The following is a 24,705-nucleotide window of genomic DNA, read 5'->3' as shown; positions in this document are numbered from 1 at the left end:
TGGGTATTTATACCATGGCAAAGTCATTAAAAGCCCGCTCGAATTTAAAGACAACTAAGTCAAGACGTCGAATAGGCCTAGTCAACATATCTGGCCATTTATCTCGGCTTCAACGCCGTCGCATTTTGATTTAAATGCATTTTGCGACATACATATGTATATATAAATATGCATGGGCCGCTTTGTCTCATTCTGTTTCGTTCCCCAATCAAAATGTTTTGGTTGCTTCAAGCCGGAAAAAAACCAAAACCCAAAATACGCATCACTGCAAAGTAGCAGAGCTTATTGTGAAATGTAAATAGCTACCGATTTCAGCTGCAGCTAACTTCAACATTGCCCAGCCCCGGGTCAGCACTAAGCTGCTAATTATAATTTTGCCAAAGTTTGCTATTATCTACCCCATTCTGTGGGGAAAGGTCTCAATACGGCTAATAAAGTTTTTTCAGCTAATTAAAACATTTTAGTATTTATGAATGGCAAAAACAATGCGAGCATTGAACACTAAAAATTTTGTCTATAAAAATATATATATACTCCGTCCAAAACAATACGACATTAGAGCATGAGGAATAAGTACAGCTTCAGCTATTACTTGGTTGGAGTAAATATATTAAATTTTAGGGAAAACATTTTCTTATTGATTTTAGGTAAACGGAGGTGTTGATTGATGTGTGGATGAAATAGGTACGGCATTACGGATTTGATGAAGGCTTCTTTTGTCTGTTACAAGAAAGCATACCTTTCATTCTATACTTAGATTTTGCATAATATACAAAAATATTTATATAACATTATTTTTTTTATAAAATATTTATTAAGATGCAATTACATTTTTGCTTTATTTGCCTTTCATATAAGACTTGTTCATTTTTTTTTTTTTTAATTTAATTTATTGCGAGTTGGGTAAGTTTTTCTTTAAAATTCGTTCAAAAATGCAATTGTCATTGGGGATCATTTCGTAATTCCGTAGTTGAGAGTGGCTAGCTGGAAAAAAGAGCAGTTTGCTAGTAATACTCATAATGTGGTAATGGCAAGCCAACATAGACAGAATGAAAATAAAAAGGAAAGGAGCTCGCGTCAGAGGATTGGCAACACGCAAACTTGGCGTCTGCTGCTGAGAGTGAGTTTGGGACGCTGTCGCATCGGTTAGACCTTGGACACACCTGTGTTGATATTGGAGCAGGAATTTCAAGTCATGAGCCGCCAGCCAAGATTAAAGCACCCATGTACTTGCAGCGCTTCCCAGAGTGCGGGAAAGACCTGGCAGCTTTGACGTGACTGGCAAACTTTTTGGCAGGCGCCGCTAACGAGCTACGTTCTGCTACGTACCGGTTCTCATGTTGCTCGAAAATTCTGAAACTAAAACTTGCTCAACAGATTTGTAGTGCCAGGATGCCTTTTTTGCGTCTGCACTTCACTGTGCCACATGGCGAAGTGGAAGTATGACAGTGTGCCTGTGTGCCTGTGTGTGTGTTTGACCTCTGCACTAAAACAATTTGCAAGGCAACATGATGTCAGCCCTAGAGCCGGTGTCAGTGCCGGCACTGCCATAATTTAGTTGAAACATTCTTAAAGCAACGCCTGTCGTTAATCTTAACGGATGGATGGCAACGCAACTTGTGGGACAGAAGCGTAGGGCCGACCCAGCCTCGCGCATAGCTCATTAAAAAGTTTTCCAGCGACAACCTCAACAGCAGCAGCAGCAGCGCCGGCGACACATTGCTTAAGAAAATGTTTGCATGGACACAGGTCGTTCATGATTATCTAAGAGATATCTTAAAGATAATCCGTAGCTGTGCGCATCGCGCAGCAAGAGCTCAAAAGTGAAATGTTTCGACTTGTCAACCAAGTCATTAATTATTCATAATACCATAGCTGCGGTGAGAGACCTCAGCCTGAGTTGCCCTCTCGATTTCTAAATATGAATTTTGTGTATACCCTAACAGACGGTGCCACAGATGACAAATTTGGCAAATATATATGTTTATATACAAATATTTATAAATTGTATATTTAAACAAATATTAAATTTAAATCTGTAAAAATGAATTTGCTTTGTATGCTTTAATGTTATATTATTCAGTTTTTAAGTACAAAGAGCATTAAATCTTCGCCGGTTACAACTTTGATATAATTTCTTGCTTTGATCAAAATCAAAATGTAAATTATTGGTGTGAAAATAAAAAAAAAATCAAAAAAAAAAAAACCAAAGTTGTGGCTATGATGAGATTCTTGGCTGGCTGGCTGGCTGCCTGGCTAATCGCGCTTTTCCCAATCGAGTAGAAATATTCACATTGAGACTGAGCAGCCATAATTTTAATTTGCATAAAGACAATAATTATTATTAAAACTTGTAATAGAAATGATGAAATAAACTTATTATGATTCGGTAAAAGCAAATATTTGATTAGCCAACTTTTACACAATATTCAAATTTGCCAAAGCAATTTCATTCATAATTAAAACTCGAAATGATGTTAGCTAATATAGGAATATTGTAGGTGCTTTGCATTGTATTTATCTAAATACACTGTCACAAATATGTTTGTTTCTTTTAATATATTATTTATTTATTTAGGTATTTCTAATGGCGAAGTATTTAAATTTAGCAGTCTTTGGCACTAGTCCAGTTACAGTTAGTCTAACGCCGCCGCGCTGGGGGCAAATATTGCCGAAACAGCGCCTGCAGCTTGGCGGCTTCCACTTCGCTCGCCTGCTCATGAGTCTCGTACTCTGCGCTGTTCCTGGGCAAGATCTTGAACACCACTGGATCTGGCTGCGCTGGGTGCGGCGGTGGGTTGAGGCGAATGACACTCGCCGTTTCCACGGCATGGTTGTAGCTTCTGCCCGGCAACTGCTCGTATTTACTTCTTAGGCTGTTTATGGCCCGACTTACATCGGTGGGCGTTCGATACTTGACAAAGTGAACGCTGGGCTTGAGGCCCAGCTGTTGCTCAATGGCTGCCTTCTCCTGCTCCAAAGCGGTGGCATCCATCTGCCGCTGCAGCACATAAATATCCAAAGCATTGTTTGCCGCCAGCTGCTTGGCTGTCAGAGTAAAGAGATTCGACTCTGGATTGCGTATGAAGATCACCTGCTGCGGAGGCGTAAACGCCTTGGCCAGCTGGCGAGCTGCTTGCAGAGACAAGCTCTGGTCGTCCTCCGGGGGCGCACTGTAGCTGAAGTATTCCGTGGCGAGAGGCCGACGCGTTGCATACTCATTGTTCGCTGGCAGGTAGGCGTTGTTCAGTGCGAGCGCCTGGCCGGTGCAGAGGAATATCATAAAGCTCTGTCACATGAAAGAGGAGGAAATTGCGTAAGATGAAAGTTCCAATTATTGCTTCGATCGATCCTCTTACCGTCAGGCGGCGCATCTTTGCTGGAGCTTAGGACTTTCTACGTTGGCCAGCAGCGGCTGGTTTTTAGCGCTCGAAGCTCAGTGTGATTATAACCAAGTCACACCAACAAAACCATCCTTATATACGACACAAACAACAAACCTCATTTATCGGCTGCGTTGGCTTTGTTTGCCATTTTTTTCCTCTGTTTTTCAGTGGCTTTTTTGTGTTTATTGGTTTTTAAAAGATTTTTGCAAACATTTGTGCTCGGCTCGTTGTGTTAGCCTGATACGATTATCCATGTTAATATCGTTCAATTTGAAAATGCAAATTTCGTGACTAGCCAAAGACAAAGCCAGGCCAAAAATTCATGTGAATTTGACCTGAGCTCAGCTTGAACTTGAATTAATTCGCATTAAATTTACAAATGAGCTCCCAATTTAAATTAGTTGTCTAATTTTTCCATATACGACTGTTGTCCGCCACCGCAGACTTATACATTGTCCGTCCCTTACCCCGCAGTAGCCCTTTGTGCCATACTTTCACTTGAACTTGATTTTATGATCGAGTTTTATGGCCGCATTTTGGGCTAATTTACACGTGATTTGTGTATGCTTTGTTGTTTGTAATAAGCGAACGAGCCTCGCTCCAGATATCGGCCGATAAGCCTCTTATAGAAATTAATGGCTTCATCTCTGAGCCCCCTCTTCAGATTTGTGGCAGACACAAAAATATGTTTACGGTGATTTTGTGATATTTATTGTGTTGAAAACTTTAAACAAACTCAAGTCTTTTGGCTTTACTATTTTAATGTCTTAATTCGATATGGGATTCTTAGAAGTGGGCGCGTCTTCTGCGCCTCTGAGGGGGCAAATAGCTATTAGAGATGGCTGGCAGATAGGTTTTCGCTGGCTTCTCAGTGGGAAACACCATTCGACCATTTGAGCGGTGTCGTTCGTTGACTCGGAAATCGATACGTCTTGATTTCGCAGTGCGTGCATCCAAGTCGTAAGGACTGGGTGCCAGTTGCTGTTCTGGTAGGGGCAGTGGCGGCAAATCAAGACTGCCTTGATCTGCACCACCAAAGTAGGGCTGTGGAGCAGCGCCATAGTTGGGCGTGTATGGCGGCAGGTAACTTGATCCTGGTGCTGGAGGCGCAGCGTAGAGCTCCTGAGGATAGGCGCCTTGCTGCGCTAGTGGTTGGTTTTCCGGATAGTAGGCCGGCAAGGGAATCTCCGTGGACTGCGAGTACCCCGAAGATGGCTGCTGTGAGGATGGTAAGGACGGACTCGTTGCTCCTCCGTACTGCGCCTGAATGACCTGTTGCGCTTGCAAAGCCTCCTCTTCCGTCCTATATTTGACAAAATGTACTTGAGGCTTGTGTTTGTGCTGCGCCTGTGCGGCGCTCAATTTGCTTGCCAATTCATGAGGATCCGTCTGCTTGTTCAGCACATAGATGTCAGTTTTATCTTCGCTGGTTTGCTTGGCCAGAGCGTTGAGGGCGCCTACGACGGCCTTGTTCTCGGGCGCCTTTATGAACACAACCTGTAGATTTTTCTTGGAGTGAGCCAAAATCTTTTGCTCCACCAGCTCAGCCTCATCGACGACATCTTGGGGTGCTTCGAAGGCATAAAAATGCTTGTGGAAGTCTGCATGGTCTTGATAATGGCTTGACGCTTGGTATTTATCAACCAGTGCACCAGAATCGTATCCAAATCCTGTTGAGTTTGGCTCATAATTGTAGCCCAGCTTGGCTGAACATATTGCTATGAAAGATAAAAACTGGAAAAAACTATATATCAAAAAATATTCAAAGATTTTCCTTTTGGCACTGCCTTACCACAACTTTCCGCATGCTGTAATCTCATCAAAGACTAACGATCATTTGTTAAGCAGATCGCAACCCAAAGAGCTTTTTATAATCTTTTTTGCTGACTGTAATCCCAAATAGGGAATAATGATGCCAGCCGCTTGCCAAACATAGTAAATAGGTTACCCAGACAAAATCTGCTTTGAGACATAGTTGACCTAGTATTAAAATTTCAGCATTTCGTTATTAATATTATTTATTAAAATATTTGCAATCCTAACTTAAAAGAAATGGTAAGGAATGGTCTAACATATGCGTGGGAATCAGTTATGGTCAGTCTGGGGGCTGGGATGGTTTTGCTCAAGTCCACTCCTAAGCCCGGCTACGCAGCAGCGATGCGGGGAGGTACGTGTTAGCGGGCTCTTGCACAGCTGGTATGTCTGGAACGGGTGTCTTGGAAGCAAAGTTTAGGACAGGTGCGACGCCTACATTCTGGTGAGTGGAAACACCGCCCAGCTGATCGTATTGGCCCTGAATAGCGCGTTGGGCATTAATAGCATCTTCGGGAGTGCGGTATTTGACGAAGTGCACCTGCGGCTTCTGGTAGTTGTTGGTGCGAAGGTTGTTCAACTTGTTGCCGAGATCGTTTATGTCGGCCTGCTTGCTCAGAACGTAGATGGCCGTTTGCTGCTCAGCAGCCTGTCTGGACAGGGATAGGGCAGCATCCTCGATTCCATTGTATTCAGGTCCCTTGATGAACAAGACGCGGAGATTCTTGCGAAGACTTCTCGAAAGCTGGTCGTGGTTGATCGGTTCCTGGAAATCACGCTCGTCTGCGGCATACGTGAAAAATTCCTTAAGCAGCTCCGGCGGCGATTGGTATGACTGCTCGGCAGGAGTCGGTCCACCAGAGATTAACGGCTCTCGGCTGATTGGTCCTGTTTCCGCAGGTGGTATATAGTTTGCTTGGTTTTGGCCAATATTGCTGGACGTGTAAGGCAAACCGGAGATGGCTGGTTCAGCGGGCTGGTAGTTGTATCCAGACCGCTCAGCGTTAGCTAAGGCCAGAAGACAAAGGGTCTGCAAAAGTAGGATTCGATTCATTATATTGCTTTGCTGTATTGCTGATCCGAGGAAAACTCACAATAAGGACACGCATTTCGTTGGCTTTGGGATAATACTTGTGAGCTTTTAGCTGATTCGAGCTAAAGTATGCATATAACTTTATCACCCACGCTTTTTATATGTTTTATCGAAGCGTTTGCAAATGCTGTTGTTTTTCGCACCACAATCAATTTTCGATATCGTTTATATTGGTCATCTTTGATTTGTGCGCCACATTAAGCGCTATTTGTCAATATCAATTCGCTGCTCACTTTTTTATTTCTTTTCGCTGGTTTTGCTTTTATATCACAGCATATATTATTTTATCGCTACTCCCCAATTCGCATCTTTAGTCATTTCTTTTTGTATTGCCTGCATCACATTTGCCAATTTCAGTTGACCTACTTTTTTTCTCAAGGTCAGTGTAGCCTTCGGGATACTAGATAAGAGAGTATATTTGTATTATAACCCGTATTATATTTTTTCGCCAAAGCAGAATTGCAAATCCATAATTCCTATGTCTTACAACACATTGGAATTCGCTATCAAATTCGTGAACAATAACATTGTTTACATATATATTTAAAAATAAGAGTAACAAAGAGTATTAATAGTAGTCATAGTAGCCTATTGATAATAAAATCATTAATATTGCATAAGGGATTGAATAGCCAGAGATTGAGGCAGACTATGCAGAAGTTCTACTCCTTGGGAGAAATATAGAACTGAAGAAACTGCTGTCTACGCCATTTCATAATTATAAATATTAATTTACATAAGCTATGTATTTAGCATATCAACATTTAGCTTTATGTGCTCTAGAGGAGCGTAATGAGGTAATCCGATTTAGCTATGCATGTTTGCTTGCCTATGTATGTATATTTGTCTGTTCGCCTGACTCTCTCCCTGTCTCCCTGTCTATCTGCATGTCTCTACGTCTGTCTGCCGAAGAAGTTGTCTATATGTTTGCAGCAGTATACATTTGGTATTTATATTTAATTAAAAATATGCTAGAATGCTTGAAGCAGAAGAGAGTGTTCCCATTCCACTGAAACGATGTCTACCTGGTGCCGAGTTCAACATTTGAGCGCGACTTCGGCTTTGAGTGAAAGTCGCCCTATATAAAGAGCAGCAGCTGCAGCATTTCTTTAGTCGCCCAGACCTGGTGGGGGTCAGTTGTAAAGCGCATCAAACTGAAGGCGAGTGAGTGGGGAATTAATTAGAGGAGATACCTAGAAGAAATACTTAAAAGAAGTAACTAAAAAAAATACTTCGAAGAGACAGCAAGAGGAAATACATAGAAGACATTCTTAATGGAATTAGAAGAAGTAAGTACTAAAGGTACTCAGAGGAAATACGTTGAGGAAATACTTGAGGAAAATATTTAGGGGAAACACGGAAAACACTTTGAAGATATATAAGAAATACGTAGAGGAAATACTTGGAAGAAAAGCGGTATATTTCAGCTGGAGCATCCAGAGAGCGGGCATTGAAGAGTATTTTCTTATAATGTACAATAATTCCCAATTCAAGGTATTTCACTTTATATCAAAACCTTTAACATTTAGTAAAATGATTATATTTAAAATTTATAAATTTAAGTCAATCATTTTATTTGCTTAGTAATAAAAATAGCTTTAGAAATAAACCTAGCTAAAAATAGCTTTAGAAACAAACTTGCGGAGTTATATTATGGGCATAAATAACAGAAGAGACGCCAGAATTTGCTATAATCTGCATTCACGTGCTTAGTTGTTGTTTTTTTTTTTTTTTTTTACGGATATATCATGATAGGCCAATAGCCAACTGGATTTCTATTTCAGCTAACAATTTGCCAGCGATCGTATTTATTGATATTTCGAAAAAGAAAAAAAAAAAAAAAAGAATAAATAAAACGAAAAACAAAACTATTGTAGAGTTTTATTTTTTGTTTATGCTAATCAAGAATAGTGGGTGCTCTTGAATACAGCTTCTATTGTGTCGGTTTGTTATTGGGCATTCATTCGGCAGCTCTGTTATTACTCATACATAATGCATTGAAATGGCTTTGGCTGGCCTAGTCACGATAGTTCCGTCTTGCAGTTGCCATAAATTTAAGTGCCAATAGTTTGTCTAGCCTTTTACTTCACGCATATTAACATTTTAATTATTATCGAAAAATGTTGTTTGCGCCTCTTGTACAATAGGCATACACACAATATGCAAAAATGTAAATTTTATTGTCTTCCACTTTGCATTGATAATACCGTCACAATGATGGAATTTTTATAGCCCTAAGTAAATACCGAATGCTGTAATTTTGACGGTAAGTGTGAAAAGGCATGCAATGCCTCCTTAATATTCTAAAAGACTCAATTCTATTGTTAAATATGGGATAGTAGATAAAAAGAAATGGAGGAATAAATTTTAAATACGAATTTTATTTTTAATATTTGACAAATCAATAGATAACAATGGGTTAACAAAACAAAAGTGGTTAAAGATTCCAGATTAGTACCGGAGACGGCGGAGCACAGACGAGGGCAGATATGAGTTCTCTGGAATTCGTGCATTTGGCTGACGATACTGTGGCGCCGAGGCGAAGTTCAGAGCACCAGCCACGCCTCCATTGGTGGTCTGGCTGCTGCCGCCCAGAGAGTCGTACTGCGATTGAATGGCACGCTGGGCATTAGCGGCATCCTCAGGGGTGCGGTACTTGACGAAGTGCACCTCGGGCTTGTTGTTGGTGTTGCTGCGGATGGCATTCAGTTTGTTGGCCAGATCTCCGATGTCGGCCTGCTTGTTCAGAACATAGATGGCGGTCTCCTGCTGGGCGGCCTGCTTAGCCAGAGCCAGAGCAGCGTTCTCCAGACCACGGTTCTCGGGTCCCTTGATGAAGACAACACGCAGAGCTTTATTCAGAGAGCTGGAGACCTTCTCCAATGCTTGTGGCTCATCGAAGTCCTGTTCGTTGGCGGTGTAGGTGAAGAACTCCTTCTGCAATTCAGGAGCTGGGGCAGGGGCGTTGTAATTGACTGGACCATCTGCTGGCACTTGTAGGCCGCCGAGGCCACCGAGGCCACCGAGGCCGCTTAGGCCGCCAAGGTTGGAGCCCAGACCAATGTTGTCACCGCCGAGACCAGAATCCAATCCGCCAAGTCCGGCCAGGCCGCTGCCCGACAAGCCACCGATTAAACCACCGCCGCGTCCTCCCTGGTTGCCGTCGATCAAGCCACTAAGTGAGCCACTGCCGCCGATGCTTCCAATATTTCCACTTCCGCTGCCAGGCCTGAACGAAAGTCCTGATGAGGAGTGTCCTACCGGCTGGTAGTTGTAGCCAAGTTTATCGGCGCAGGCAACGGCCACAAGGCACAAGACGACAAAGACGCGCATTTTTGAGGTTCTAGTTCTACTCGGAGCACTGAGCACAGAATGATGTGGTCAAGAGGTGAGGTGCCATTTTTATACCAATATGTATGTCATTCTGAGAACAATCGTTGAGCAATCATGCATGATATCAAGATAAGGTTCATCATATGTCGCAACATGTCGCCCCAACATGTTGTCGAACATGTTTATTTAAGGTGGCTTTGATTATTAGCTGACGCCAACAACAACAACAACATCAACAACATCATCAACAACAACAATAGCAAAAGCAACAGCAACGGCAACAGCAGCCGCCTCGGCGTTGATTAAAATTTGATGAACTTCGGCTTACAAAGAAAATTTTTATGCAAATGGACAGCGCGTATTGACGCCGGCAGCGCAGTCGACACCGACAGAGGCTGAGTCCGCTGCGACAGAGGCAGCTCCAAATTGTTTGGCTGTGCGGTAGCCAAATTCTTTTGTTAGCGCATTTTGTTATGCAAATCGGGCCCGCCCCGATTGAAAGTGAAACTCTGGCTAATGGCCACAAATATTTGTATTTTTGGGGCAGTATGCGAGCTTAATAATATTAAATTGCTCGACGCTACGCTTTTGGGCATTGTTCGATGTAGCTAAATGCAATTTGTCAGACAATTCATACAAAATCAATTTACCAAAATCGTGGGCAGCTCACATGCATATTTTGATCCCCATAAGCAGCACGCAAACATTTCTCGATGTCGCTGGAGCTGTACAAAATCAACATCGAGAGCATAAAATTATGCTGTCATAGAACTTGTACTTCCCATTTGCCAATTTTCATGCAGAGCTCAGAGTTTGGCAGCCTATTTAACCTGTTGAACTCGTTTGTCTCACGAAAAAACCCAAATCCGTTTCTAAATTGAAATTCAAGATATTTTCATCGACTCAAATTCCTCAGCGAAAAAAAAAAAATTTACAATCTATAATAAGCTATTTCCAAATAGTTCCATTCCAAGTAACGGGCCAAAAGATACCCATTAAAGAAATTTATGCTGTGTTTTGATTTTATGACAGTCTGTTTTTAGATATTCAAATTTTACGATACCCCATCAATATGTGGGTTAAGTCAAAGCTAAGGAACAGCACGAAATGAAGAATGAAATGGAAAGGGGTCAAAAGAGATTCAATGAAATTAAAATGGGACCAAGTTTACATAATATTAATATATTTTAATTAAAACACATAACTCAGGCTTTTTTTAACTACATGCTAAAATTCTCATGAATTAATGGGAATCCCAGCATATTGAAAGGGCTTAAGCTTGATTTACAATACATTGGCTAGTAGCGGCGATTATAAATGATATACCCCACTTTAGCCAGCTCCGTTGCAGAGTACAAAAGCAAACATCCGCCACTTAAATCAGAATTTCAATAATTTTTATATCAACATTTTATTTTCAAAACAATAAGTCAACAATAACAAAGGTATTCAGTTACAACAACAGAAACACGCCAAAGGCTAAGAGTTAGACTCGCAAGCGGCGCAAAAGGTTTGTAGGCAAATACGTGCTGCCTGGAGTTACAGGTGGAATGTATGAGGAAATAGGCTCAGTGGCTGCCTCATCAGCTATTTGTGGTGCTGTTGCTGGTGCTGGTGCAGTAGCTGGACTTGGCGCACTAGAGGCGAAATTGAGTACGGGTGCAGCACCGCCGTCCTGATGGGAGGATGATCCACCTAGCTGATCGTATTGATCCCGAATGGCTTTTTGAGCATTTGAGGCATCCTCAGGAGTGCGGTACTTGACGAAGTGCACCTCGGGCTTGTTATTGGCATTACTGCGAATGGCATTGAGCTTGTTGGCCAAATCATTGATATCGGCCTGATTGCTCAGGACATATATGGCGGTCTCCTGCTGGGCGGCCTGCTTGGCCAGAGCCACAGCGGCTCTCTCCAGGCCATTATTTTCGGGCCCCTTGACAAAGACAATACGCAGAGCCTTGCTCAACGAGTTGGACACCTTTTCAGATGCAGCTGGCTCATCGAAGTCCTCCTCATTCACCGTATAGGTGATAAACTCTTTCTGCAGCTCAGGCTGCGCCGCAGAATAATCTAGAGCCTCTGCAGATGGCGCAGCAATGGGCCCGCTTGGCTCCACAAGTGACGGCTGGGCTGAGCCTGCGTCACCAGAATAAGCAGCTGGGCCAAGTCCTGCTGCATATGAGGGCGACACATTGCTGGCAGCGTCGTCAGGCGCAAATGACAGTCCAGAGCCGGAATGAGCGACGGGCTGGTAATTATAGCCAAGCTTGTCAGCTGCAGTCAAAGCCACGAAACAGCAACAGAGAATAACGGAAAGATGTTGCATGTTGAGTCTGTTTGAGTTGGCTATAGAATATGGAGTCTTAGTCAATAGCTTGGTGGCTTTTATGTTGGAGGCTATGTGGAGCATTTACCGTTATGCAAAACGATTGTATAAAATGGTAATATTATGCAAGAGTTCTTTTTGACTGCCGGGTACTAAATATGCAATGGAACGGCTTGATTGAGCAGTCTCTCTAAGAGCTTATGGTTTCTAACCGAATCGGAGTTGAATATCTTGATCAGCATGCCATCAGCGATACCAACACCGACACCGGCAGCAACACCGCCGGCGACACTGACTGCGACGCCATAGCATTTATATTAAATTGAATATTCTGCATTTAACTATAATTCCCATTATTCATCTTTGCCTTTTCAGCTTTTGAAAAAAACCTTCACGAAATATTTGAGTTTATCTTCGTAATCAGCATACATCTAGCTTTAATGAGCAGGTTGTTGACGGACTAGCTAATGGCTCGTAAACTAAAATTGGTGCAATACACTTGTCTATTCACTAACCTAGCTGCAATAAATACGGGACTTGAAGTGTTACCCAAAAGCGAACAAAATATGCAAATGAGGCGTGCCCAGTCGCGTTATTCAAAGACATTTTTAAACAATCTGCAAAATTATTATTGCCTTTTTTGTGAGGCTTCGCATCGACTTTGTGGCTTTATCTGTTGCTTTATGCTAATATTTGCGGGTGGAGGTGACCTTCTGAAGCCGGCAATAGACGTGGATATTGAATGGCGCCGGAAGTACCGACGACGTCACCGCTAAAAATAAAATCGCGTTTTTTCCTACCGATTGATTATCAAATTAGCTGATCGAACTGCAGCGCGGTGTCATCGGTATATAAGATAATTCGATAATTGGTTATTTAATAAATTACTTGGCGCCGCTCATTTCGCATTCGTGCCCAACACCTTGCTCCTCTTTCCTCATTTGCATACCGACTTTGACCAAGACCCTTCAATTTCAACCTGCTGGACTTGCAAAAACTCAAATACGATTTTGCACAATGATTCCATTTTAGCATAGGAAATACCAAATGTTTACTCTTCAAATGCATTCCAGCTCTAAATTTAGCTACCATATATGGAGCGCAAGGGATTACAATTTTTTTTTTTAACGATTTGCAGTGCTATTAAAAATATATATATATATATATATATATATATATATATATATATATATATATATATATATATATATATATATATATATATATATATATATATATATATATATATATAATAAATATAATACAGTTGTTTTCAAAGAGACAAAACTTCGTGCGATCTGGCCAACAAAAAGCCATTCAAGCATCAGTTGGAAGCGTCATCATCATCATACCCCAACTGTCAACTTTGTCTCTCTAGCTCCAACCTCTATTCGTAAAACCGTCGGCGCAATTATCGGTCTCTGACCCACCTGACTGCCAGCAAACATTCTCCGTCGTCTTCGACTTTAACTAATACATACATGTTTTGGCTAAAGTTAAATATATTCAAAAATTTAATTACGAAGTTTTATATCTTTGCTATTTGTCAAACAATTTTCTAAATGTCAGGGTAAATTTAAATATATTATATTACTTTATTTATTCTTTTCATCTGACACTTTTTCGATTGTCGCAAATTTTTGTTCTGAATTATATCCTTAGCTTTTCTATTCTTGTTATTATTATTGTTTATAAAAGATTGTATAACTATTCGCTTCTAGACAAATCTAAGTACATCTAGCAGCCAGACATTCGATCCTGAAACTGGAAAAAAAATCTGAACTTACAAATTCATTGCGAATTTAACAGTTAGGCAAGTCTTCACATAAAATGAAAATATATTCTTTAAATAATATATGCGATACGTCTACAAGGAACACGGCCGATGAACATCGCGAAGAGCAACAAGTTTGAAGCTGACGTCGATACTTAAACAAGTATTGAGCTGGGGCAATAACCGATCCATTACCCAGCTAGCGGCTTTAGATCAACTCACAACTCAAATATTTCCTCCGGTAAAATGCTACAAAATAAATAGGTGTTTCGTCATGCATAACTTATCGTAAGCGGCTAAATCAAAAGCTGTTAGCAATGTTCTGCCATTCTGAAATGTATTAATTATTGCGCGTATTTTAGTGTGAATGCGGATACTAAATAGACAGACAAATATTTGCCCGTTACGATGGCTTTGAGCTAATTGGATTCGTTTATGTTGTCGAGAACGAGTTCGATAGTTCTTAAATAATTTCTCTGCTGAATCCAAATACCTATGTTGAGTGGCGAGAACGAACATCAATAACCGGTCCCACCTTCCCGAGTTCCCTAACTCGGAAAGTTGAAGAGCTTGTCGAGTTGGATAGTTTTGCATAATCACTTCATAAGCGCACTACTTTGCATACAAGACAACTTGAATTATGTGCCCGTAAAGAATCCATCCATTGTTCTAAGCATGATCCCACCTCGACGGCGGGGTATAAAAGGCCCGTCGCAAAGTATCAGGATTCAGTCTCAACCATTGGCTGTTCAACACACACATCTCTCCAACTCACAATGCGCTTCCTCATCGTGCTCTGCTTGTTCGGCGCCGCATGCGCCCAGTATAATTACGGACAGGGAATCGACACCGGCTCTGCCAGCAACATCAATCCGAATATTGCATATGATGATTACAGCACCGGCGCTGAGAGCAGACCCGGCGCATCCTATGCTTCTTCTGGTGGTGGTCTTAACAAGGAGTTCTACACATTCGAGGCCAATGAGGAGGATTTCAACGATCCTGCAGCCAGCGAGAGAGTCCTAAATAGTGCCAATAGAGGTCTGCGTGTGGTCTTCATCAAGGGACCCGAGAACCGTGGTCTGGAGAACGCTGCTCTGGCTCTGGCCAAACAGGCTGCCGAGCAACAGACTGCCATCTACGTTCTCAACAAGCAGACCGACATCGGAGATCTGGCCAACAAATTCAATGCCATCCGCCAGAACTCCAACGCCAGACCCGAGGTGCACTTCGTCAAGTACCGCACGCCTGAGGATGCCGCCAACGCGCAGCGCGCCATTCAATCACAGTACGATTCCCTGGGAGGAACTAGCCAGAACATAAACGGCGGCATCGCCCCAGCCATCAACTTTGCATCCCGTAGCCCTGTCTCACAATCTATCGGTAATTATGGCTCCCAAAGCGGGCCCTCCGCTTCCTACTTGCCAGCCAACATCCTACGCCGCCTCCGTCTGCGTTAGAAGTAAATAGTCGTATAAAATTGTTTCGCCGATGACGCTGGACTGGTTATTGTTTTTGTTTCCTGCTTTTTATAGACGAATACACAATAAAATCGAACCAAATGAATTAAACCTAAAATTACAATCATTTCGTTTTTGTCTTTTCTTCGCATACACATTTGCCCCTGTGTGCAAAAATATTGCATTTTTATGCTCACGATTTTGATTTTTATCACTTTCCTTATAATAACATTTATGCAAAACTGAATTATCGCAACAGGCGCCGAGACAAAAGACCAACGCAGCTTATTTTTATGCGGAAAAACATTTTGTGACATCGTCGCATTGTATTCAACGAGAAGCCACGCTAACAGCCTCGAAGATAAGCTTGTATAAATATTGGACGCTATCGCGGTATTAAACAGAAACCAAACAAGCCTCAAAGCAATAGAATCTAATCAGCAGAGTCCAGGATGCGTGCCCTCGTCGTAAGTTTTTGCGGTCTGTTCCCCAAGGCCAAGGATATATTAATGGACTAATTATCTCCATCATGACAAAAGGTTGTGTGCCTGATCGCAGTTGCCTGCGCCGATAAGCTCGGCTATAACTACCAGCCCGTGGGACACTCTGGCTCAGGATTATCTTTTAATCCTGGCAGCGGAAGTGGAACAGGACTCGGCGGTGACTCGCTTAGCGGCTACGAGAGTGGACCCATTGGACTTATAAGTGGAAGGCCAAGTGACTTGGACTCCAATTTGGGCGCAGGCAACAGTGGAAGCGGAAATATCGGTGATCTGTCCGACCTTGGTGGCCTCTCCAGCAATAACATCGGTAGTATCACTGGAGGCAACCTCGGTGGTATCTCCAGTGGTAACCTCGGTGGTATCTCCAGTGGTAACCTGGGCGGAGGAAACTTAGAGGCTCCAGTCTCGTACAATGCCCCTGCCCCAGCTGCTGAATTGCAGAAGGAGTTCTTCACCTACACCGCCAACGAACAAGATTTCGATGAGCCACAAGCTCTGGAGAAGGTTTCCAGCTCTCTGAACAAAGCTCTGCGTGTTGTCTTCATCAAGGGACCCGAGAACCGTGGTCTGGAGAACGCTGCTCTGGCTCTGGCCAAGCAGGCCGCCCAGCAGGAGACCGCCATCTATGTTCTGAACAAGCAAGCGGACATCGGAGATCTGGCCAGCAAACTGAATGCCATCCGCAGCAACAACAACAACAAGCCCGAGGTGCACTTCGTCAAGTACCGCACCCCTGAGGATGCTCTCAACGCACAGCGCGCCATTCAAGGACAATACGATCAGCTGGGTGGTACTTCCAAGGCTCTTGATGGTGGTGTTGCCTCCTCGTTGAACTTCGCTTCTCAGGCACCAACTCGCAAAGTTACTGCTCAGACCCCCGATAACTCATACTTGCCCTCATCGGTCTTCCGTCGCCTGTAAATAGGTCGTATTGAGCCACGACAACTTTGTTAGCTCTATGGACTGTTTGTTAAATATTTCTGTTACTTGTTGATTACATATAAATGAATAAAAAAAATTTCAATTTTAAATGTTTTATACTGAACGCGTTCATCTTCCATTGAAGATCAATGGAAGCCTAGATATATAAATATGTTTCAATAGAAGAATTATTGACCTATACCCTATATATATGTACAATATTTATATGAAAATCTTACAATTCAAATCATCTCGTTTGAAATATAAAAATTTGCAACTTTCTGAGATTGTAAGTATTTAAATACTAACGATATATTTTTCAATATCAGACTGTATGCATTATATGTATTTACTGTGTAGAATTTTCATCTGTCCACTGGTTATACGTGGAGAATTTCATATGTCTTTGTATTTTTGTATGCTATGGCCAGCTAAAAAATATCATCATATCATAATTTTCAAACAATTCACAAACATAACATTCAATAGGATATATTTTTCTGATTAAAGTTATATACAAATATAAATTATATTGTTTCATGACTGTAGGAAATTTTAAATCGAATTTTACTTAGGAATAGTCAGCTGCTAATGATCTCTTAGTTCAGTTTTATTACATGAATTTTTAAAAATATATAAAAATATGTTTAAGAATATGTCGTGCAAAAATAATATTTAGGCGTGACGTTACGAAAATAACAAATGATTGGTATTTGGCATTACTCTTCGATTGTCTATGCTTACAGTTTCCTAGTTCTGATAATTTATCGTGGTGTCCTCCTGCTGCTCAAATAGTATTATAAAGGGAGTTAAAATAAAATTAAGTAATAATAATGGAAAACACGTTGACAGAATCAACAGTCCGAAAATTCTTTATCGGACACAGTTGTAAGGTTCTATGTTAGAATGAAAGACTATCATATATAATACAATAATATGTTTGATATTTATATGTATAAATATGTTTAAAATTACTTAACAAATAAATTTTATATAATATTATAATATATAAGACCAAAATAGTCTTAAAAAAATATTTCTTTTTTTATTATTTAAAAAATAAGCAAAGTTATCTAAGGAATAATATAACTAAGTCAGCTTACAGAAACAAAAAAAAAAATAAGTACAGTCATTAATAATTAGTATCTAATATGGTAAGTCCATCTTAGATTATAATACTAGCTATGAGCTCATATTTGAAAATGGTTAATTTTCGGTTTCATCACTGGCTGTACTTCTAAAATATGACTTGCTGTCATAGCATAAATCAATATCATCAAATTTGCTTAATCAAAATTCCTATAAATGACGCTAAAATAGATGTCCTACATAAAACAAGCTTGTAGCCTTGCCGAAATATTTAGGAAAAACATTTATTTTATATTTATTATAGATAATTATGACCCATCTTTATAGCATCAATATGCATATAAAGTGTGTTCAATGTGCTCGCCACATATTAATTTTATAATTTTATATTAATTCTTGTAAAAATTATTGAATAAAAAACTCGAAAATTTGAATAACCTAAAACAATCAGACGCAGTCACAGTCTCAGCCGCAGTCGCAGCCGTTGCCCATTGAAACGCAACAAAAATTCCAAATCGACCATAAAACTGTAGAGCTAAAAAGCTTTGTAGGCGGCAAACACAGTGGCATCAAAGCGATTTCTATGCAAGCGACACCAAGGCGGCAGTTTTGTTTTTATCAGCCTCGAAGATGGATTTGTATAAATAATAAAGACTGCTCCAAGCAGAAGTCAGAAGCGAATCGTAACTTGAAGTAGAAGAACCAAGAAACATCTATTTGACATTAAGATGCGCGCTTTTATTGTAAGTACAAAGGATCTGCAACGGGACATTGAAGGATTATCTCTCCCCTCTCTTCTCCAAATACCTATAGGTTATGTGTTTGGTGGCCGTTGCCTGCGCCGATAAACTTGGCTACAACTACCAGCCGGTAGGACACGCCCCCTCAGGACTTTCGTTCAGGCCTGGCAGCGGAAGTGGAAATATTGGAAGCATCGGCGGCAGTAGCTCACTTAGTGGCTTGATCGACGGCAACCAGGGAGGACGCGGCGGACTTGGCGGATTGGATTCTGGTCTTGGAGGTGACAACATTGGTCTGGGCTCCAACCTTGGCGGCCTCAGCGGCCTCGGTGGTCTCGGCGGCCTTCAAGTGGCAGCAGATGGTCCAGTCAATTACAACGCCCCTGCCCCAGCTCCTGAATTGCAGAAGGAGTTCTTCACCTACACCGCCAACGAACAAGATTTCGATGAGCCACAAGCATTGGAGAAGGTCTCCAGCTCTCTGAACAAAGCTCTGCGTGTTGTCTTCATCAAGGGACCCGAGAACCGTGGTCTGGAGAACGCTGCTCTGGCTCTGGCTAAGCAGGCCGCCCAGCAGGAGACCGCCATCTATGTTCTGAACAAGCAGGCCGACATCGGAGATCTGGCCAACAAACTGAATGCCATCCGCAGCAACACCAACAACAAGCCCGAGGTGCACTTCGTCAAGTACCGCACCCCTGAGGATGCTCTCAACGCACAGCGCGCCATTCAAGGCCAATACGATCAGCTGGGTGGTACTTCTAAGGCTCTTGATGGTGGTGTTGCCCCCGCCTTGAACTTCGCATCCCGCGTTCCAGTACGTCAGGTGGTTCCTCAAAGCCCCGACAACTCATACCTGCCCACATCCATCTTCCGTCGTCTACGTCGTTAAATTAATATGTTTAGATTAATTATATACTGACGAATGTTGTGAACTTTATTATCGCCAATTGTTAACTAATGCATAATTTCAAAAATAAATATGAAATATTTTTAGATCGAAATTGAATATGTTTTATTTAATTTTTAATTTATAAGGAACACTTTATTTTATATCAGTATTTACACAAGTGTGAGTGATTTACATGAGAAAGTTAAGAGTACAGGCCATAAACCTTTTCTGCTTAAATGTTAATATTATTTGTTCAGGAAATTTAATTACATTTAGAAACATTATTTTTGAAGGAAAAGTATAAACAAAAACCTCGTAAATTGACTTAAAGACTAAAAACTTAAAATTAAAATTATGACTAATTGCTTATTGCTTATAAGGGTTCAATACTGTTTTGTAAATGTAGGTAAGATGAATAACTACAACGGGTTACAAAATTTGTGTGCAACTTAGTCAATCTATCTGACGCTAGTTCGACTCTGGCAATATAGTGTAGCTCCGCAGTAGGGTAATGCCACGGGAGATTAAATATTCTTTTTAATATTTTGTTTTGCAAGACTTGGATTTTACAGATATGAGTCTTAGCTATATCAGCCCAAACCGGAGCCCCGTAAAAAATTGTGGACTGGAAAATTGATCTAAATAGGTACATTTTATTTTCTAAACTTAGTCGAGAGTTCCTATTTATGAATGGATATAACACTTTAATTAATATATTTGTTTTTTTAATTATAAATTGGACGTGATCAGAAAAAGTTAATTTTTTGTCTAACAAGACACCAAGATATTTAACATTGTTCTCCCAGTTAATGTCTACTTGGCTTAGATTAATAGGATGTAGAGGAATATAATTATTTTTCCTATTTCTTGTAAAGTATATTGCTTGGGTTTTTTCCCTATGTTTTATCTAATGGGAAATCGAAACGTATCAAATATGAATATGAATATGACATTTTAAAAAGAATTACTTTACATGTAAATAATTCTATTTTTCATGCTACATTATTTATGGAACATTATTTATGTGGAGTTAAGATTAATAAATATAAATTGAAAAGAAAAGAACAAAGGGCAATTTTCAAAGATGCAACGAGTTTATAGCAAATGCATTGTACTGAACACCTCGAATTTTGGAGTGGCTGTAATATTTTTAAATTTCGATTCACTTATATCAATTTATACCAAGTGAAGAATGATGTCTGATATTACTGGAGGTCGTTTGGTGGTCATAAACCGTTAGCTGACCTGATATTTGTTGTCACCTTGCTGGGTGCCGAGCACAATTAGAAAGGAATCTTAAGAGTCTCGCACGTATAAGCAAAACCTAAGCATAAACATGTGGAACTCTCAAGATTTACGTTTGACCAAAAACCTGTATGCTATAAAAGCAAAAGAAAAACAAAACAAATCCAATCCAATCATTAATTTTATTGTGCTGACGATCACTTTTTTGTTAATATCATTATATTAATATGCGATTCTGTATATCCGAAATATAACGAAAAAGTCCATCATTTGAAGTTAGCTGAATTTTATGCATAAATTATAGCCCAATTATGGGTGAATCACGATCAACCAATCGCCAATCGGAAACAGACGCGACAACGTCGGCATCGGCGGCGCGATTGAAGCTGCTCAAAACAATGTGTTAAATGTGTTAAGAGCGAAATTATGTTAACAGATTAACAGCATTCCAAAAGCACGCTGGCCAATCACCACTCACGAATCTTTAACGTAGTCGTGGTCGTGGTCGCAGTCGTCGTCCGACTCGGATCGGAGTCGGGGTCTTCCGCTAGCGAATGGCGAGCGGACGCATCAATAATTGGCACAAGAGAGCGAGACGGCTTAATTCAGTTAACCATCAACTGGGCTAAATATAGCTGCTGGCAGCGTTGGCGGTATAAAAGCTATGCTAATATTGACTTAGCCACCATTCTAGCAGAACAGTAGAGAACGGCAAGATGCGTGCTCTGATAGTACTCTGTCTGGCGGCAACAGTTAGTGCCGCTCGTTTGGGCTACAACTACAGGCCCGGCAGCACGGCCATCGTTACAGATGCCATCGACACTAGTGGTGTAGGATCTCGTCTAATATCTGGCCCAGTATCTGGTCTGGGCGGCCCAGTGCGCTCCAATGTTGCGCCACAGGCCGGCATTCATAAGGAATTCTTTTCGTTCCGTGCCAATGAGGCCGACTTTGAGGATCCCGATGCTGCGCGGAAGATTGCGGCTGCGGTGAAGAAGAGCGTGCGTGTCATCTTCATCAAGGCTCCGGAGAATCGTGGCTACGAGAACGCTGTTCTGGCTCTGGCCAAGCAGGCTGCCGAGCAGCAAACAGCTATTTACTTGCTCCACAGGCAGCCCGACCTCAACGAGCTGGCCAACAAGTTCAATGCCGCGCACCAGAACGCCAATGCCAGGCCCGAAGTGCACTTCGTCAAGTACCGCACCCCCGAGGATGCAGCCAATGCACAGAAGGCTATCCAGAGTCAATACGACTCGCTGGGCGGCACTAGTCAAAATATCAACGGTGGCATCGCAAATGCCCTCAATTTTGCATCGCGCTCCTCTTTGCCTGCACGCGAAGGACGGATCCAGGAGCCCGACAGCAACTACTTGCCATCCTCAATTCTGAATCGTCTGCGCCATAAGAAGTGAACTTAGTCAAATTTTGTAAATAATTAGGAAATGTTGAATATTGATCGAGTTGTTAAATAAAACTATTAGAGCTTGTTTACTTTTTACTTAAAATAACGTTTACTTTTCATGAAGAGACTAAAAGAAGAATGTGATAATGAGAAGGTGAAACAACTTGATTTTGATATGATTGATTTAGGTATTACTAATTTTTGTCGTTTGTTCGTCACGCTTTCGATGTTATGCTAATTCTACAAAGACCAGAGCCCACTGCCATTCATTTATCATATTTCTTAATATGTGCTGGATAAATACCTATATGTATTGTAAAGGCAACCTTCTTATTATTTTCTGTTTTGGAAATAGTATCAATTAAAAAGGTCTAATGATTTATTATTAAGTTTAATTTATTATTTATTCGATATATGTTAAGTAAAGCCTAAATCCCATATATAAGCGCTGAGCGCTTAGCGTTGTGGCTTCAAAAAATTTACAAACAAAATTATTAGTTTTCGTTTGATGGGGCACGACAAGGACCAGATTATTTAGATTTATACTTTTATAAATTAAGGCATATATTGATTTAGTTTATTAATAATATAATTTGGCGCAAAGCATGTATGTATCCATAGACAAATTGTAATGAATAAATAATATATATTTAATATATGTATATAACATATACATATATTGTATAAATAAAGTAAAGCTTTAACACTCATTTGGTTAAACGTGGGGCATGCCCGGCAACTATACGATTCAGTAATCTAGCTGAGCTTCAACTAAATTTTCCTGAGGCTATAGTATGAACAAAATATTTGCAAAGTATTTCAAAGCAACAATTTTGTAATAATAATAATAATAATAATAATTAAATGTGAATTTCTGTATATGATAAGACTTTTACGTTCGAAATAAAATGTAGGAGAGGGAATTTATTTAAGCATTATTCAACAAAAACTAGGTTTAAAAATCAGTCAAAGATCGCTGTCATTATCATTCATATGATCTAAATCTAACTGTAAATTTAGACACGACGGAAAATCGAGGTAGGCAGGTAGGAATTATCGGGCGACTTGGCGTTAACCTGACGCACTGGTCCCTGGGAAGCGAAGTTCAGAACGGGAGCAACACCTCCATTGTGAGCCTGGGAAGAGCCTCCCAATTGATCGTATTGACTTTGAATGGCGCGCTGTGCGTTGGCGGCATCCTCAGGAGTGCGGTACTTGACGAAGTGCACCTCGGGCTTGTTGTTGTTGTTGCTGCGGATGGCATTCAGTTTGTTGGCCAGATCTCCGATATCGGCCTGCTTGTTCAGAACATAGATGGCGGTCTCCTGCTGGGCGGCCTGCTTAGCCAGAGCCAGAGCAGCGTTCTCCAGACCACGGTTCTCGGGTCCCTTGATGAAGACAACACGTAGAGCTTTGTTCAATGAGCTGGAAACCTTCTCCAGAGCTTGTGGCTCATCGAAATCTTGTTCGTTGGCGGTGTAAGTGAAGAACTCCTTCTGCAATTCAGCAGCTGGGGCAGGGGCATTGTACGAGACTGGAGCCTCTAAGTTTCCGCCACCGAGGTTACCGCCGGAGATACCACCGAGGTTACCATTGGAGATACCACCGAGGTTGCCGCCGGAGATACCACCGAGGTTACCGCCGGAGATACCACCAAGGTTGCCTCCAGAGATACCACCAAGGTTGCCTCCGGAGATACCACCAAGGTTGCCTCCGGAGATACCACCTAGGTTATTGCTTGAGAGACCAGTGAGACTTCCACCACCACCTCCATTGCTGCCACCACCAGGGCCGAAGGACAGGCCGGAATCGGAGTGTCCCACTGGCTGATAGTTATAGCCCAGCTTGTCGGCGTAGGCAACTGCCACAAGGCACATAACCTGCACGCAGAAAACATGATTGAGGTAATCCTAAATGCGACTCGTGCTCAGCTCCTGGATACTTACAATGAATACACGCATCTCGAGTTTTACTGAAGTTCTTTGAGTTTAACTGCTGGGCTGCATCTGACGTTTGGAGCACCATTGCGTCTACTATTTATACGAAAACCACCAAACTGTGTCACTCGACTGCGCTCAAGTTCATGCAGAGACCGAGCCGCGATGGTCGTGGCTGCTGCCTCAGCTGCTGCGGTTGTGGCTGACGCCGATTAGTTGTTGTTATTGTAGTTGATAAATCAGCATCTGCTGTCCCTCTCGATGCTCGACGCTCGATGCTCGAAGTATTTAGCATGAACTTCTTTTGCTGCTTTTGTCTACTGATTGAACAGCGAGCCCTGAAATACGAGCCAAGCCGATAAAAACAATGCCAGCAATGTCAACGTCGCCGCGCACCTCTACCAGGCCTATTCTTGCCAATAACGCAGTCTGCACTATGCAAATGAGGTACAGCCCTTGCTCAAGAGCAAGTCGCATTGGTAAACCACCTGGGGTCTATGATCGGCCAGGCTCAGCGGCAGTATTGGCATTGCTATTAACAAAACGAGTTTAGTTAATATGGTATGTTTCATTATGATTTTAATAAAAGAAATTATTTTCTTCATACATATTTGTATGCAAAAAATGTGGAATGGCGTCGATCGATGTTGATACCCAGCTTGGATCGGATTGGCGGCGCATCAAAACAAGTTAGAGGTGATTTTTAAAATTCCCAGTCGGGTAAGTAAATATTTTGAGATAGTCTGGTGCGACGATTTCTAGTGTGGAAATTCCCAATCGTTTATGGTGGCT

General features: G+C 41.5%; 10 protein-coding genes across 10 annotated transcripts; 4 read left to right on the top strand and 6 right to left on the bottom strand.

Moving 5' to 3' along the window:
• Window positions 1–2,600: 2,600 nt before the first annotated feature.
• TwdlS (TweedleS) lies at window positions 2,601–3,452 on the bottom strand. The gene has a single exon (XM_089476430.1). It carries the CDS (start codon window positions 3,281–3,283, stop codon window positions 2,642–2,644), a length of 642 nt encoding a protein of 213 aa, XP_089332556.1. The 5' UTR covers window positions 3,284–3,452; the 3' UTR covers window positions 2,601–2,641.
• A 632-nt stretch (window positions 3,453–4,084) lies between these two features.
• TwdlR (TweedleR) lies at window positions 4,085–5,305 on the bottom strand. The gene is made up of 2 exons (XM_018013929.2): window positions 5,179–5,305; window positions 4,085–5,120 (listed from the first exon to the last, which is right to left on the bottom strand). Exons 1-2 carry the CDS (start codon window positions 5,191–5,193, stop codon window positions 4,173–4,175), a joined length of 963 nt encoding a protein of 320 aa, XP_017869418.1. The 5' UTR covers window positions 5,194–5,305; the 3' UTR covers window positions 4,085–4,172.
• A 96-nt stretch (window positions 5,306–5,401) lies between these two features.
• LOC149270627 (uncharacterized) lies at window positions 5,402–6,766 on the bottom strand. Its single transcript, XM_089476429.1, has 2 exons — window positions 6,293–6,766; window positions 5,402–6,228 (listed from the first exon to the last, which is right to left on the bottom strand). Exons 1-2 carry the CDS (start codon window positions 6,305–6,307, stop codon window positions 5,521–5,523), a joined length of 723 nt encoding a protein of 240 aa, XP_089332555.1. The 5' UTR covers window positions 6,308–6,766; the 3' UTR covers window positions 5,402–5,520.
• A 1,886-nt stretch (window positions 6,767–8,652) lies between these two features.
• On the bottom strand, window positions 8,653–9,681 carry LOC108608879 (uncharacterized). Its single transcript, XM_018000488.2, has one exon. The coding sequence runs from the start codon at window positions 9,622–9,624 to the stop codon at window positions 8,743–8,745; it is 882 nt and encodes a 293-aa protein (XP_017855977.2). The 5' UTR covers window positions 9,625–9,681; the 3' UTR covers window positions 8,653–8,742.
• A 1,109-nt stretch (window positions 9,682–10,790) lies between these two features.
• Window positions 10,791–11,960, bottom strand: TwdlJ (TweedleJ). Its single transcript, XM_018000489.2, has one exon. The coding sequence runs from the start codon at window positions 11,948–11,950 to the stop codon at window positions 11,111–11,113; it is 840 nt and encodes a 279-aa protein (XP_017855978.1). The 5' UTR covers window positions 11,951–11,960; the 3' UTR covers window positions 10,791–11,110.
• Window positions 11,961–14,441: 2,481 nt separating this feature from the next.
• Window positions 14,442–15,302, top strand: LOC108608882 (uncharacterized). The gene has a single exon (XM_018000492.2). It carries the CDS (start codon window positions 14,501–14,503, stop codon window positions 15,182–15,184), a length of 684 nt encoding a protein of 227 aa, XP_017855981.1. The 5' UTR covers window positions 14,442–14,500; the 3' UTR covers window positions 15,185–15,302.
• Window positions 15,303–15,451: 149 nt separating this feature from the next.
• On the top strand, window positions 15,452–16,718 carry LOC108608877 (uncharacterized). The gene is made up of 2 exons (XM_018000486.2): window positions 15,452–15,651; window positions 15,724–16,718. Exons 1-2 carry the CDS (start codon window positions 15,637–15,639, stop codon window positions 16,606–16,608), a joined length of 900 nt encoding a protein of 299 aa, XP_017855975.2. The 5' UTR covers window positions 15,452–15,636; the 3' UTR covers window positions 16,609–16,718.
• Window positions 16,719–18,286: 1,568 nt separating this feature from the next.
• LOC149270626 (uncharacterized) lies at window positions 18,287–19,441 on the top strand. The gene is made up of 2 exons (XM_089476238.1): window positions 18,287–18,440; window positions 18,511–19,441. Exons 1-2 carry the CDS (start codon window positions 18,426–18,428, stop codon window positions 19,327–19,329), a joined length of 834 nt encoding a protein of 277 aa, XP_089332364.1. The 5' UTR covers window positions 18,287–18,425; the 3' UTR covers window positions 19,330–19,441.
• Window positions 19,442–21,081: 1,640 nt separating this feature from the next.
• Window positions 21,082–22,082, top strand: LOC108618098 (uncharacterized). The gene has a single exon (XM_018014040.2). The coding sequence runs from the start codon at window positions 21,291–21,293 to the stop codon at window positions 21,984–21,986; it is 696 nt and encodes a 231-aa protein (XP_017869529.1). The 5' UTR covers window positions 21,082–21,290; the 3' UTR covers window positions 21,987–22,082.
• Window positions 22,083–22,866: 784 nt separating this feature from the next.
• LOC108608884 (uncharacterized) lies at window positions 22,867–24,081 on the bottom strand. Its single transcript, XM_018000494.2, has 2 exons — window positions 23,923–24,081; window positions 22,867–23,856 (listed from the first exon to the last, which is right to left on the bottom strand). The coding sequence occupies exons 1-2, from the start codon at window positions 23,935–23,937 to the stop codon at window positions 22,993–22,995; spliced, it is 879 nt and encodes a 292-aa protein (XP_017855983.1). The 5' UTR covers window positions 23,938–24,081; the 3' UTR covers window positions 22,867–22,992.
• Window positions 24,082–24,705: the final 624 nt, after the last annotated feature.

The sequence above is a fragment of the Drosophila arizonae genome, chromosome 2 (assembly GCF_054131065.1).
Source record: "Drosophila arizonae isolate 15081-1271.41 chromosome 2, UAZ_ARI_1.0, whole genome shotgun sequence".
Lineage (NCBI taxonomy): Eukaryota > Metazoa > Arthropoda > Insecta > Diptera > Drosophilidae > Drosophila > Drosophila arizonae.
The sequence above is the reverse complement of the archived record's forward strand: the minus strand, read 5'-3'. Positions and strand labels throughout refer to the sequence as shown.